This window comes from Megalops cyprinoides, chromosome 14 (genome assembly GCF_013368585.1).
Source record: "Megalops cyprinoides isolate fMegCyp1 chromosome 14, fMegCyp1.pri, whole genome shotgun sequence".
NCBI lineage: Eukaryota > Metazoa > Chordata > Actinopteri > Elopiformes > Megalopidae > Megalops > Megalops cyprinoides.
Window position 1 is genome coordinate 7276313 of NC_050596.1, and position 14271 is coordinate 7290583.

The 14271-nt window shown below is 45.0% G+C and overlaps 1 protein-coding gene across 2 annotated transcripts in view; it reads left to right on the plus strand.

Moving 5' to 3' along the window:
- Positions 1-14271, plus strand: part of LOC118789186 (transmembrane protein 131-like) — a 41890-nt gene that overhangs the window by 16815 nt on the left and 10804 nt on the right. For both annotated transcript variants that reach the window (XM_036545517.1, XM_036545518.1), the window contains exons 5-24: positions 1352-1475; positions 2462-2578; positions 2687-2809; positions 3758-3838; positions 4204-4336; positions 4426-4482; positions 4744-4805; positions 6169-6277; positions 7618-7726; positions 8267-8420; positions 9366-9536; positions 9998-10108; positions 10200-10334; positions 11050-11154; positions 11260-11346; positions 11979-12131; positions 12284-12359; positions 12678-12792; positions 12913-13051; positions 13804-13913. In XM_036545517.1, the coding sequence (XP_036401410.1) occupies positions 1352-1475; positions 2462-2578; positions 2687-2809; positions 3758-3838; positions 4204-4336; positions 4426-4482; positions 4744-4805; positions 6169-6277; positions 7618-7726; positions 8267-8420; positions 9366-9536; positions 9998-10108; positions 10200-10334; positions 11050-11154; positions 11260-11346; positions 11979-12131; positions 12284-12359; positions 12678-12792; positions 12913-13051; positions 13804-13913 (2271 nt within the window). The remainder of the gene's footprint in view (positions 1-1351; positions 1476-2461; positions 2579-2686; positions 2810-3757; positions 3839-4203; positions 4337-4425; positions 4483-4743; positions 4806-6168; positions 6278-7617; positions 7727-8266; positions 8421-9365; positions 9537-9997; positions 10109-10199; positions 10335-11049; positions 11155-11259; positions 11347-11978; positions 12132-12283; positions 12360-12677; positions 12793-12912; positions 13052-13803; positions 13914-14271) is intronic.

Below are 14271 nucleotides of genomic sequence, written 5' to 3' on the forward strand. Positions count from 1 at the left end.
TGAAATTAAACTAAATCTCTAACGTGCCCTAAAATGCAATCTATCTGTTTTCAGAACTTTTTTTGGAAGAAAGCTGAAAAGTCTAAAATTGAAAAGTAAAAATGATCCTAAATATTTAAAAATGAGTTTTATTTTGGCTGCCTCAGTTGCTGCTGCTGTTATAGCTGTTGCTGTAGCCTTCCTTATACATTATGGCATCCAGGCGTAGATACATCGATTCAAAAATCAAACATCCAACATTACGTTAAATGGAAAAATGCAGTCTCCAAGTGCAGGTAAATCTATTCACAATATTTAAATGCAGCCATGAAAAGAAGACCCAGACTGTAGATCCAGGTCAGTGTTCTCTGTGACGGTAGAGGGGGACATGACTCCCAGCATGCTCCGCTGAAGCGAAACTGGTGTGAGACGGAGCGGAAGAGCGGTGCGGATTTCGCACGTCGTCAGCTGCGGCGGCCGTCCCCGTGGCTCTCTCGGGACCACGGTCGCGGAGTCCCCTCCGTGACCTGGACCTGGACGTAAAAGCGCCCCGCGGTCACACAGGTCAACGCCGTGGTCAATTGGCAAATTAGAGGGTTCACATGGGCTGCGGCTCCTGCGCCAAGCCGCGGATCGGGTTGCTCCACGGAGAGCGCACTGGCGTGAAACCGTAGACGTCCTCCGCGGAGATAGATAACGTCTCGGAGAGGGGCTTCCTGGACCCTGACGCTGCGCCCAGACCGCGTTCTCAGGAGGTGCAGCCTGTTCGTCTTCCTGCATCTGACTTGGTTTGAAAGAAGGTTTTATCACATCGTAATGCACATCTGGAATGGGAAAACAATAACAGAAAAAAAAAAATTCAGCAAGATTAGCTACACGAACCCCCCTCCCCCCATAAAGCTGTCTAGCCCCTCATATGAATGTGTGTGGAGATGATGTAACACCTAGCCTGTGCAAATCCTCTCATTAGCCTCCAGTCACCTGGGAAGAACTCTGCAACATCCAAATCCTCCTGCTAGCCTTCAGTAACTTGCATTAGAGAGAGCTCTGTAGCATGCATATGAGTTCTGCTACATTTAAAACTGGGAAGGGAGTGACAGCAAAAAATATTGATGAAAGTGTTAGAGTTCTATTAAAGAGTTCTGCTCTACCTCTCCTGCCCATCTTCTAACCCTTAAGTTACGCTTGTAATTCATTAGGAGTTTTGTCTTGCGAAAGGTGAACTGCAAACTTTATGGCCTACATTTTTCCCCCCCAAGTTAAAAGTGTGTATCAGTGGCGAGAAAACCTGGGTGTTCTTTCACTGCTTTGAAAGTGTTTGTTGGAGGGAATGTTTTTGTACGGTAATGACTTTTGCATCTCTCGCCTGCAGGCCTGTTGGGATGCCAAAAATGGAGAAAGTTTATCTGCACAATCCCAGCTCGGAAGAAAGCATCGTTTTAATATCAATATCAGCAGCGACTGCTCATTTTCACACGTCTTTTTTCCAGAATAGGGTAAGTCCCCCATACCCCCCCACCCCCTCAGTACTTGTTCCAAACTAAAATAAAACTAGCAGGACATGTAAGACTAAGGCTAGGAAAACAGATGACCAGCTTGTGGCTATAGGCTTTGGAAAGGAACGCTTTGCATACATGTGTGCCTCTGTGGAGCTGTTTGATCTTCATGTTTTCTGCACTGTGCTCATCATGAGAACCGTATGACCAAGTGGCCACAGATCCCAGATTAGATTCAGCCTTCCAGCGGCCTCGCTAATGAAGATCATGTAGAGGGCTGTGTACGTGTTTGATTGCTGCCGAGTCGGAGGGGATGTTTGGGGGAGGTTAAATAATGGCTCCGCTGCTGACAGTGGTGTTACCAAAAGGCGAGGGCGCGCTCATACAGCATGCTCTGCCTGAAGCACACTGTGTGTTAGAGCAGGACCTCGCGTTGGGGAACGTAATAAATTAGAGCGTAGCACACCTGTCCCCGACAACCTTCTCCCTCCCCCCCACGATAAATTAGTGCTCCACCGAGCTCCTCTGGCTTGTTTTGGGGCTTGAGGTTATCCCTGGCCGTGAATCAGCCACCATTAACACCACAGAGAAGCGAAACCCAGTTTTTCTTCATTTTCTTTGACGGTTCAAGTTTCGTTATCACTGGTATGGATAGGTGCCAGTTATTCTCAACCCTCTGGGCTGTCCCCACAGCTGATTTCTGTGTAATGTGCTGCTCAGCCATTATGCAATGCTCTGTATGAGTTCAGCTAGGGGTAGGTGATGTACTGTTTTTCGTAGATTAATTAATTCTGACCAATCTCTGCAAACCTGCTAGACCAAAATAGATTTCGGTGGGCAAGGTACAATGTGCTCTTGTGCTATACTTCACAAAACACACTGATATGCCTGTGTGCCTATGGAATGGGAAACTTCTGATTATGTTAATGCTTCCAAAGGGAGCAGGTCAGTGTTTTGACGTTCCCTGCTCTGTCTCTCCCCCTCAGGTCATTCCACCCGGAGGAAACACATCGTTCGATGTTGTTTTTCTAGCGCGAGTAGTAGGCAACGTAGAGAACACTTTATTTATTAACACGTCGCACCACGGAGTGTTCACATACCAGGTAATGTAAAACGAAATATTTTCACAACGTTTCCCAACATCGCGGTGGGAAAGGCGAGCTGTTAACCCTTTCGTGACACGCCGTGTCTGTGTGGCTGTGTTTTTGCAGGTGTTTGGCGTGGGCATTCCTAACCCTTACAGACTACGGCCTTTCGTCGGGGCCAGAGTCCCAGTAAATGGTAGCGCTTCACCGCATGCTGACGTCCACGGTCAGCACAGCGAACCGCTGCAGGTAACCTGTCAGTCTGTCTCAGTGAGGTGTTCACAGGTTCTGAAGAACAAGGTTCCACGGTCTTTGTTTTGCTCGGTTGTTATATATGCCGCAGTGTTCTATAAATGGTAATGGTCACATGATTTATGTGCTGCTGGACACAAGGCATTTTGTTCCCAGAGAAACACATTAGAGGGTGCTGTGCAGTTGAGAGTACGTTATTTTTATGTTTTATATAATAAATTTAACGTATATTATTTTTAATGTGTATTATTATAATGTAATGTATGTAATGTATAATGTGTATTATTATAATGTATGTTTTTTGGTTGAGCCATGTCTTTTTTTTATTTTGAGTCCTTTGGTATTTAACCATCTAGCTGCAGTAAAAATTACTGTCCATGTAAAGTTGGCAAACATCTCAGAACATAAAATGCACTTAAATGTCTGTTCAGTTTCACTCTCTTTGCGTGCTGCTGAGTGCTTAAAATCAATGACCAGAGCAAACAACCAGGAAGTGAGAGTAAGCAAAATCCAACTGTCTATACCATAATCTTCATCAATAACGTTAACTAATCCCATGCACAAGGAATGACAAAGTTGGTTCAGTTGTGTGGTGAAATGGTGAAAATGAATGCTTATATCACTGATGAGATCTTGTTTCTTAACACCCACAATGCTTAAAAGACTTGAAATCAGTCAGTATGTGTGAGGGTCACCGTTTTTAACATCGCTCAGAACAAAGTGATTCGTACTTTACTGTGAGCTTTATGTTTCACTGGGATCTGTTCACATAATTGTGTGGCAATTAGCAGACAGCCCACGCTGTTGTTATAGAGTACTGCAGTAAAGTAGTGAGTCTTTAGAGCAGCCAGGCATTACGGTGCTTTTCCTGCGGGGATGCCGTGCGCCCTGGGCCCTGGCTTTGTACGCGGTGGGTTGACGGGCTGCTGGGCTCTCCCTCTGCAGGTGGTGGAGATGTACTCCAGTGGGGGGGACCTGCACCTGGAGCTGCCCACGAGTCAGCAAGGAGGAGCCCGAAAACTATGGGTGGGTAGCAGGTACCTTTCTGTATATTCCATGCTGCATGTTCAGTCTGCTTCTCGTTGCTCTTACCCCTGCTAAGCAAATATGTGCCACATATGCACTGAATACCCACTGGGACAGACTGTGCTGTGACATCTGCATCACTGTGTAGCTCCAAGCTCTGTAGCTCTTTTGCAGACACTTATCTCATTTCATGCTGAAATAAGCTGATTTGGGGTGCTTGGTTTAGAGCAGCTGGGTGAACTCTGGCTCTTTTGGGTCCCCTGTCCTGTTGAGAGAGCTGCAGTATAGGGTCCCCTGTGCTGTTGTGTGAGCTCTAGCTCTTTTGGGTTCCCTGTGCTGACCCTCTTCTTATGTGCTGACCCCAGGAGATCCCCCCATTCGAGACGAAGGGTGTGATTAGGGACGCGGACAACCACACGGCCTTCATCCGAATCAAAACCAATTCCTCCAACGAGGACGAGTTCATCATCCTCCCGGTCGAGGTAGAGGTCGCGCCAGGTGAGTCGCCCCGCCCCTGCGAGGTCCTGTGACACTAACCCTCCCAAGTGACCAGTCCTTAACCTGCTGACTCCGTTCTTCCGTCCTAGCACCTGGTATATACTCCTCTACAGAGATGCTGGACTTTGGTACGCTACGATCACAAGGTAAAGTGCCTTCAACGATCAGTGCAGTTCTCTCTAACAGTCAGCCATTGGGGAAAAGTATGTCCTTGGGTATTAAATCAACAGTTTAACTACAACGTGAATTAATGTGCAGATTCATCATATCAGTCATGGACAAATTAGTTATACAAGTGCCTCAGGGGAACAAACTCATGGCTGCAGTCTGGTTAATTACGTTATTTTAAATTGACAGGTTTTATTCACGCTTTTAATTTTTTGCTATGTATGCTGTTCACTTTTCAGATCGACCGAAACAGTTGAATTTATATCTTCTAAATTCAGGAACAAAAGATGTGCCAATTACAGTAAGTACTGTCAAGGCATATTTTGAATACACAAGGTGCTACTTTATATAAAGAAGGCCTTAAACTCCAAACGAGAAACGGAATTACACTGCACAGATGTATACTGTATTGCTGTTAAAAGTAACTATTTTTTAAAAGTGCTGAGATGCACTTTCTGACAAGTTAAAAAACGGAATGAAATTACTTAATAAAGAGAAGTTTGGGGGGGGGGAGGAGAAATTGTGAAATTGTCATAGATTAATTGCTTTTGATATCTCTGCTTTTTCTTTGCTGTTGGTGGCAATTAATGATGTGGTTTTGTCAAAGCAAGGTGCTGTAGTCAAGTAACTTAGATCTATGCATTTCTCTTTTTTAATGTGCCCATTTAGAAGCCGATTACAGTAATTGTTAGGCATGAGACGAGACATTCAGCTCATGACACATTTAATGAAATGGAATTCACAATCCAAAATTACTTTGAAAAATTACATTACCCCTGAGAAAAATTACTTTATTACCCCTGAGAAATAATACTGATAACAACACCAAAAGTATTACCTGGTTTAAAAAGTTATTTTCTTTTCCTTTCCATTCTTCAGATATCATCTAGTTATACCAATATTCACGGTATACCATGAGTTTGAGTGCCATATCACTTTTATAGTATGGTTTTTATAGTGTGGGAATTGGCTGACCTTTGTTTAGTTAGAGTCTACATAAAGTAAGAAGACAGACTAAAATAAAACAGGTTGTATTGGTTAGATGAAACTGAATTTGAGTAGTATCTAGCTTGTTATGGTACTTTTTCCTCACACTATTTAAATGTTGCTGCTGGATTCACCAGCTACCCATTGAGCAGGCTAGCTAACAAGCAGGCTTTTGAGACATCTTTTTTATTTCATAGATTATTAAGGATACATAATAGAGGTTAGTTGGCAGCTTACTACAAGGAATGGATCAGGTGCATCATTTATATTTATTAATGTGCAATGATGTTGAAACAATGTAAAAAAAAAAAAAAAAATCAGTTGACTGGTGGTATATCTGTGAATGTTGTCACAACTGGAATGTAAACTGACCAACAGGAAAAATGGATTGGCACTCATCATTTTATAAAGTACTTTTTGTCATAGTTCTGCTGACTAATGGACAGAACAAATTAAGCCAGTAAAAATTACACTGTGTAAATGTTCTCAGGGTCACAAAACATGTTGTCATTTTCTGATTTTTACGATCTTCTGAATGACAATATTTCATCTCTTCCCTAGCAGTTATATTCCATAAGCCAGTATCTTCTGCTTGGTACTCGTCTTTCCACAGCTTGTTGCTGAAGTATAGTTTGTTTCTGTGAGCTGATGTTTGCGTTTTGTGTTTGGGTTCGCAGAGTGTCCGGCCGACACCGTCAAACGATGCCATCACGATAGACTTCAAGCCTGTCACGCTGAAAGCAGGAGACACTAAATACACCAAAGTCGCTAGTATAACTTTCGATGGTAAGACGCGAGACACTTCTTTAACGAGGATGTACAGAACTGTAATGACAAGTCATAGTTATTGGCATTTAAATTACTGTAAGAGAGCTCTGATATTTAAAGCCTAAATTAAAAAAGGAAATTTTCTCATTTCTTTCTCACACCAAAACAGTCTCATTGGATGGACATTTTGTTGTTCATTCTGTCTTACTGGCTGAAAGTATTAGATTTATATGATTTATGTGACCTGAGACATGCAGTTCAGCATGTCAGTTCAGCAGCAGTGCATTGCTAGGGGTTTTATCCTGACGTGTCACGCGCTAGTCTTAATTTTCTTGTGAGCATATCATTAATTGACCAGTGCAGCTTTATTCCAAAACCTATCCTTTGCCTTCAAGTACCTTTAAGAATGAACTGTTATCTGCTAATTTCGGAAAAAAAAAACATCACTGTGCGGTGTTCAGTATCAACACAATAAATGCTTTCAGTGTACAAAAACACCAAGTTATTTAGACATACTAACTGCGTCTTCTCAAAGCCAAGTTACACTAGACAGCCTGGACCACATTTCATGTCACTTGAACTGACCATGCACTATTCCAAAGCAAACATACCCAATGCTTCTCAAATTGTTTTGTGTAACTTGGACCTATATTTTTTCATCTTACCAGCTGAGGAAAACATGGTTTCTGTTTTTGTGTCATATGGCTTTTACGTGTCATACAAATTTCAAATGACAGGAAGTTTAATGGCGCAAGACGTCTTAGCTGTGTAATGTCGCTATAGCTGCACGTGTTTAAAAAGCGTACTTGCATCCGATAATATGAAATGTTAATATTAATATCTGAAATACTGTTATGACACTGCAGTCACAGTGATATATCTTGAGACACAGGGCGTGTGTGACACACTGAAGCATGTGGTACTCAGAGTGTGATAGCAGCACAATAGTAGTGGTTTGATTCGCCACTCAGCCCGAGGTATTGTTGTGCATCTCCGTGTAAATGTGGTAAGGAGTGAAAGAGTAGCCTCTCTGCCCCCCCCCCCCCCATCCTCGCTACCTCCACTGTCTGTTCTGTGTCGGAGGAGATCACGCCCGAGGCGGCGCGCGGTTATCTCAGCTTTGTAGAGGCTGCACTCACCATCAAACAAAGCCACCGTGAAACATGATCCCCCTGCTGCAGCCTCAGAATGATTTGAATCCATGTAAATGCCTCTGTTGCTTTCACAAGATTTCTCCTGGTGCGATAAAAACGTATGTTACACAACTGGAAAAATGGATTTATGCAAAATGGTGCTGTATACTTTAACATGTGTGCTCTTTTCTGATTTTTTTTTTTCCCCCCCTCTTTCCCCCACAGCATCAAAACCACGAAAACAGTCTCAGTTTTCTGGCAAAATAACCGTGAAGGCGAAAGAGAAAAGCTACTCCAAACTTGAAATCCCATACCAAGCTGAAGTGTTAGAAGGGTAAGGACTCACTTACATGCCTATGCTGGATGAACTGATAGGACTGACCCTCTTTAGCTGCTGATAGAATTGGAAGGGCTGAATCTGTACATTTGGTAAAAAGCATCACATTCGTATGATCCTTTTATAGGGTCATTTTTACTGTTGATTATATTTAGTGATAAGCCTATTGCGTAAACCAAGTTTATTAAAAACTGCAGGGTTTAAATAATTGGAATGCATTATGAGCTACATTAACATGCCCTGAATAGATTTTGGGAGCACTGATTTAATAATTCTTTTATTACACTTTTATGAGTTCTTAAATACGTTGTGCCTGTCTGTTAGTATAGGTTCATGCAAGTGTGTGCTCATTTCCTTTTTTGCATGGCTATGAAAATTCTCTCAGTTGAGGGACCTGGCTTGACACCATTTTCTGTGATCTTAGCGCAGCTCAGGTGTAAAATAAGCCCTATTCAGATTGGTTCCGGTACATTCTGAGAGCAGAATGAAAATGGCAGAATGGCCATCGTGCTGACGGACACTGATTTGTGCGTCAAGGTACCTGGGGTTCGACCACACGGCCACCCTGTTCCACATCAGAGACAGCCCCCCAGACCCTGTGGAGAGACCCATCATCCTCACAAACACCTTCAGCTTCGCCATCCGCATACACAACATCTCCCTCCCGGAGGAGGCCAGCACCATGTTTAAGGTGAGCTCTGCATGGACAGCTACGCACCCTCTTGAACTGGGAAAACAAACACAGGCAAATGGAAAATACCTTACGCACATAACTTGCACATGGAGGTTTTGCTGTGTTCATTTAATTTGACAATGAAAATATACATCAGGAACATTTATGATGTTATGTTGCCAAGCGTTGCGAAGTAAAGCATTCGTGCTTATTGCTTTTGACATACTCTGACACTCATAACAAGAAGAGGAGAATTTATTGGTGTGGTAAAGACAGGAACTAGATGAGACTGTGATTATATGAGATTTCATCTTTATATCTTAAGATACACAGACCTTGAAATGAGGTTTCATTTCATTTGGTATTATTTGCTTGAGTCGATGCACAGTAGATGTTTTCTGAGCCTCGGGTTGTTTTTGCTTTCCACATGCAGTTATTGTTGTTTTGCTTGCTTTGTAAGAGGGCCAGCTGATTTCATGGTTGGTTCAGACTTAGACTGCTTCTCCGATATGTGTTGGCAGTAGACTGGGAGGCTTTAGAAAGCCCTGTCTGTCTGATATGGAAGAACAGTGATTGCTTTCTGTGTGGTCCAGTCAGGCTTTCTTCCCACTGAGATGGAGCTGTTTTCCGTAAGCATGAGATGGTAGCATCAAGAAAGTGTACATTTCTGCAATTCCTTGGAATGCACCTGTCAGTTCCTATTGTGAAGAAATATATTAAAACATTTATACATTCACATTATTTCTAAATTCTCTGTATGGGGTTTGTGTTAAACTGTTCATCCAGTCTGAACTGATTAGGTTCTAGCACAAAATTCTGGTAAGGATTTTCTTAATGTTAGAACTACTCCTGTAATATTAAAGTGGACCCTGATCGAGTTGAGCTCTGATTTTTGCTGGGCTCCGATCCCATTGCTGGCTGTCATGCAGCTGATGAATGGGCCTGGTTCCGTGTCGCCCTCAGATCGAGAACTTCAGCCGGCCAATCCGAATCCCCCCCCACGAGGCACGCTGCGTCTTCTCCCTCCGCTTCCGGCCGGTCCGGCCCTCCATCCACATCAACAGCAACATCCTGCTGGTCACCAACGCCTCCCGCTTCCACCTGCCCATCCGCGCCTACACCGGCTTCCTGGAGGTACGGCGCGACGCCCCCAAACTTGGTGCTAGTGCCAGTTGCCCCTGTGTCTGCTGGGGCTGTGGGGCATTTCTGATGGGGTGGGAGAACCGGTCTATCTGGTATGCCTGTGACTTCGGTATTGCATTCCCTTATTGCCATATAAGAACCATGTGGAAAAGTTTGTTTTTAGAGAAGATTGACATTGATGTTTTTTATGAAATGCGTATGGAAAGTACAGGTGGTTTGACTTGAAATGAACCTGTTTAGCAGTAGATTTTGTGATAAAATGCACGCTGAAAGAAATGAGGGGGCTGCATTTGGTATCCGCCAGTTTTGAAATAGATTTTGTGATAAAATGCATGCTGAATGCACAGGTGGTTTGACTTGAAATGAGCCCATTTTGAAGCAGATTTTATGATAAAATGCATGCTGAAAGCACGGGCATTTGGATCTGAGCTGCGCCCTCTCACCCCGAGCAGACGCTGGTACTTCCTCCCAGCCGGGAGGAGCGCTTCCTGGACTTCGGCGTGCTCAGCGCCTCAGACGCCAGCAGCATCACCTTCGCCGTCGTCAACAGCAACCCCATCGAGGTGAGCGCCGTGTCCCGCCACACGATGCCCAGCAGGCGCCTGCCCCGACCGAGCTCACGCTCCCCCTCTCCCCCCCCCCCCTCCTCCTCAGCTGGAGATCAAGTCTTGGCTGGTCGCAGGGAGCGGTCTGTCCATGGAGCTGCTCGGGTACGCCCAGGGGAACGGAACCACGGTGCGGTCCAGGAGCCAAGAACTGCAGAACGCGACCGCGTCCGACCAGAACAGCGTAAGCACCCTCCTCTCCCAGCGCTGAGGTCCACTCCAGTGTGTCACCAAGGCTGTGGTCCTGACACGCATAATTCATTTATATTAGCTGGAACCAAGGAGAACACAGATCGACTGTTCTGTCACCACACAAACAGTGAAACTTTTCTCTGCTAAATTCGCTTCCCTCTTCCTCTTCTGTCAAATTTTCCAAAAGTTTTTGTTAATATCTCCTTTATAAACTTGTGTTTGTTACATACTGATTTAATGTGTGCAGTCTTGACTGAAATATGTCTGTTATTTTCTCCAAAGGCTGTTTACTCTTGAATTTGTGCCATTAGATTATGGGAAGGTATTACTCACTCTTTTCATGTATAAATCCTCCATCTACTGCATTTCTTGCTGAGACATAGGGTCACATTGTGACATAGGGTCACATTTATTCATCTTGAAGGGTTTTGCATATACCAGGTTTTCCCCTTTTAGATGGGGAATGCTGTATTTTAGGAAGCTCTAGACCAAACAGTCACCACAGCCTCCTGGTATTTGCCTACACTTTTCCCTGGATAGATTTGTTGAAATGCACCTCTCAGTGATGATGTCAGGGGACATGAAAGAGGCGTATAACTGAATGCTCATGATGGGTTAACCCCTAGCCTAGTGATGTTGCTATGTGCTCTATAATTTGTTGATGTTGTGGAGTGTGAAGTGTGGAGGCTGTGTGTTTCTCCCCACAGGTGATACTGGCCTCGGGATACTACGCCATGTTCAGGGTCACGCTCGTGGCAAAGGACCTGGAGGGCAAATACGACACAGCCATACACATTACAACAGATTACGAGGTGCGTCGCCCAACGATGCGTGCTTTTGCGCAACTCTGCCCTCTGAAGTGTGGTCCCAGCTGTTTAAAACAGTTTTTTTTTTTTATATAAACTTCCTGTTTCCAGATCCTAGCGATACCGGTGAAAGCCGTCGTAGCGGTGGGCACGCTGATCAGCTCGCCGGAGCGCATCGTTCTCCCGGTCTCCTTTCCTGTGAGTCGCCTCCTCCTCCGCCCACGCCGAGCCCCGCCCCGCCCCGCCCCGCTGCGCGCGGATTCGCGGTGTCACAGCGGCACGCGTGGCTTTTGCAGAGGGAGATAAGGCCTGCCACGCTGCAGCTCTTTCAGCTCTCCTGTGCCCCCGTGTCACAGGGCGGTGTGTGTGAGCACGGCGTGAACAGCTGCACATACACAAAAAGTTCTTTACCCGCTTAGGGCGGGCGACGTTACCCACTGAGGGCTGGCATTACCCATTGAGCAGCAGTGTGGTGTTGTAAGGAACAGGGCCTGTAACTGAAAGCTGGTTTGAGTGTGGTGCTGCTGTTGTACCCTTGTGCAAGGCACCTAACCTACAACTGCCTCAGCTGTATGAACAGACAAAATTTTAAGTCTGCATGGATAAGAGCATCTGCAAAATGACAATAATGTAATGTATTAAGGGCAGGCATTATCCATTGAGGAAAGGCATTTCTGGAATGCAAAGAGAGGCAGGATTCTAGGATCCCAAACAGACCGTGCCTCTGAGCCTGTGTAATTGCTTTAGCGTCCCCGGGCTGCAGGACACTGCGCTGTCTGCGGTCACGTGTGAAACGGCCCCGTGTCTGTGCTTCTGCCCCTCCTGCCCAGGGGAGAGCGGTCCACCAGAGCCTCAGCATCGCCAGCTCCTTCTCACAGAGCGCGAGGCTGCACCACATGGGCTACCTCACCCAGGACCCGCGCTTCTACCACAAGAGGCTGAGGAGCAGCAAGGACCAGCTGGAGCCCCGGCGCAAGTCGAAGGTTCGGATCCCCCCCCCCGTCCCCGTCAGGGCTACCGAGCGCTGCATTTCACAGTGATCATAAACAAGCAGGCTCATATGAATTGCATTCATGTCATATCCAGTGTCGTGCAGCCTCCCTTGACCGCCTGTCATTTTGTCTCCCTCTTGTAGGTTGCAAATATATATTTTGATGCACGTTTACAGTGCAGGGGGAGCTGTTATGCTGGATTACCATTTCTGATGAAGTGTAAGTACTGCTAAACTGGCAGTTGCCTTATCTGTGTTTTGGGTTTCCTTCAGAGGTGTGTAATTGTGGGGGGGGGGGGTGGTCACATGTCTAGATGTGGTCTGTTGTGGTCTATTTTTTTTTATTAAATACACTGCAGAGCTAACTCTAATTTTAAGTTGCTCTGGATAAGAGTGTTTGTGAAATGACAATATGTCGATGTGTTCAGGAGTCTGTGTGTAGGTTTGTGTGGGCTGCTGCATTTGAGTGTCGGGGTCAGTTCGTAGGTGTTGTCCACTTTGTTTTGCATGTGACATTTAAAGCTGTTTGTTATTCCAGCTGAGCATAAATCACACGGCTTCCTCATGGTGGAGGACATATGGGATGCCGACGTTGACTTGCATCAGACTCTTCTGAAAAGGTGGAAGGAGCTGAAGGAGAACTCGCAGCATGAGTAAGCCTCCTTCAGCAGCTGTTTCTCTGCTTTCTCCTTTGGTTTAACATCACGCCGTTTGTGCACAGAGGCTTGGCATTTTTTAACATTTGTAACCGAACTGCGCCTTTTTCCTCGAAGGGTCGAGGCCGTGTTTGAGGTCAGCGCTGATCTTCAGAAAAGCGTGCGGGCCAGAATCACAGCCCAGATGGCGTGGCCTTCAATAATCAACTCCTCGCGTCAGATCCAGTTCCCTCTCACCAGCAGGCACAGCTTCTCTGTAAGTCTGTGCGCGGCTCCTTGTGGGGTGAAGCCGTTCGAAGCTGAGGCTTGGCCTACGCCTATTACTGTAGTAACCTTCTGTCACTGTAACACTGTGACCACGGGTGGTCAAAACACAGGCTGGATCAGAACCTGAACTTCATTCAGAAATAGGCATACTTTTAAATTGTCATCACTTTGCTTTAAGAGTCAAGATGGTGTAAAAGTCTTAATTAGATGGGTTTACTGTATTTAACTGTGCTTTCAGCGTACCAAAAACTTATTCCGAAAGCATTTCATGGAATACGCAGCTTAGTGTTTATAAAATGAATCCTTTTAAACATCATTTCTAGGTTTTTCTCCAATAGTTTAATTACAGATTACCATATTTGTCACAGGAGTTGTTGTAATAGACAAAAGGCACAAAAATGATGGCAAAATGTAGTACATTTAAATTTGGCTGCAATAGGACATTTGTATGTACTAAGATACATAATTTTGGCTTACAGCAGAGGGGGAAATGGACCCTCCCATAGCAACACGTGACTGATGTGCAGTATCTCACCAACATTAATGTAATCCATTGCTACACTGCAGCCACGCCAGCTGGTGTGCTTCAGCCTTAATTGTGCAACTCTGTAGTGTGATGTCACAATGTGAGCGTGCAGCTGTCTGCAGTGTCACGGTGAGTTTGCAGCTCTGTAAAATGTCACTTTGTGAGTGTCACGGCAGTCCAGTGAGTCATACTTCATGGCTCCCATCTGTTGACAGGAGGAGGAGGTGATCCTGGAAAACCCAGCGGACGTACCAGTCTATGTTCAGGTCCTCCCGTTAGCTCTGTATCCCAACCCCTCTGTCTTTACAGAGAAACTGGCTAACAGGTATGAGCCTTGGCAACCACAGGATGCTGATTCCTTTCTTTGAAATATTTTAGTGTCCCAGCGCTGCAGTGCTGGTATGTTTTTGTTTGAAATAATTACTTATTTGTCTTTTTCATTTACGGTAGATGATGACATCATGCACTTTCTCATCATTCACATTTAGTTATTTGTCAGACGCTTTTATCCACACTGATTTGCAAAGCAACGATACAGGGTTCCTTTTCATAAAGCCACATGAACAGCAGTACATACAGTGAATGACAGATGACCATGGGCCACGTGTTAATACATCACAGTGCTAGATTAACCAGTGCTATAATCAATACAGCATAAGTACTACAATGCAAAAATATATATA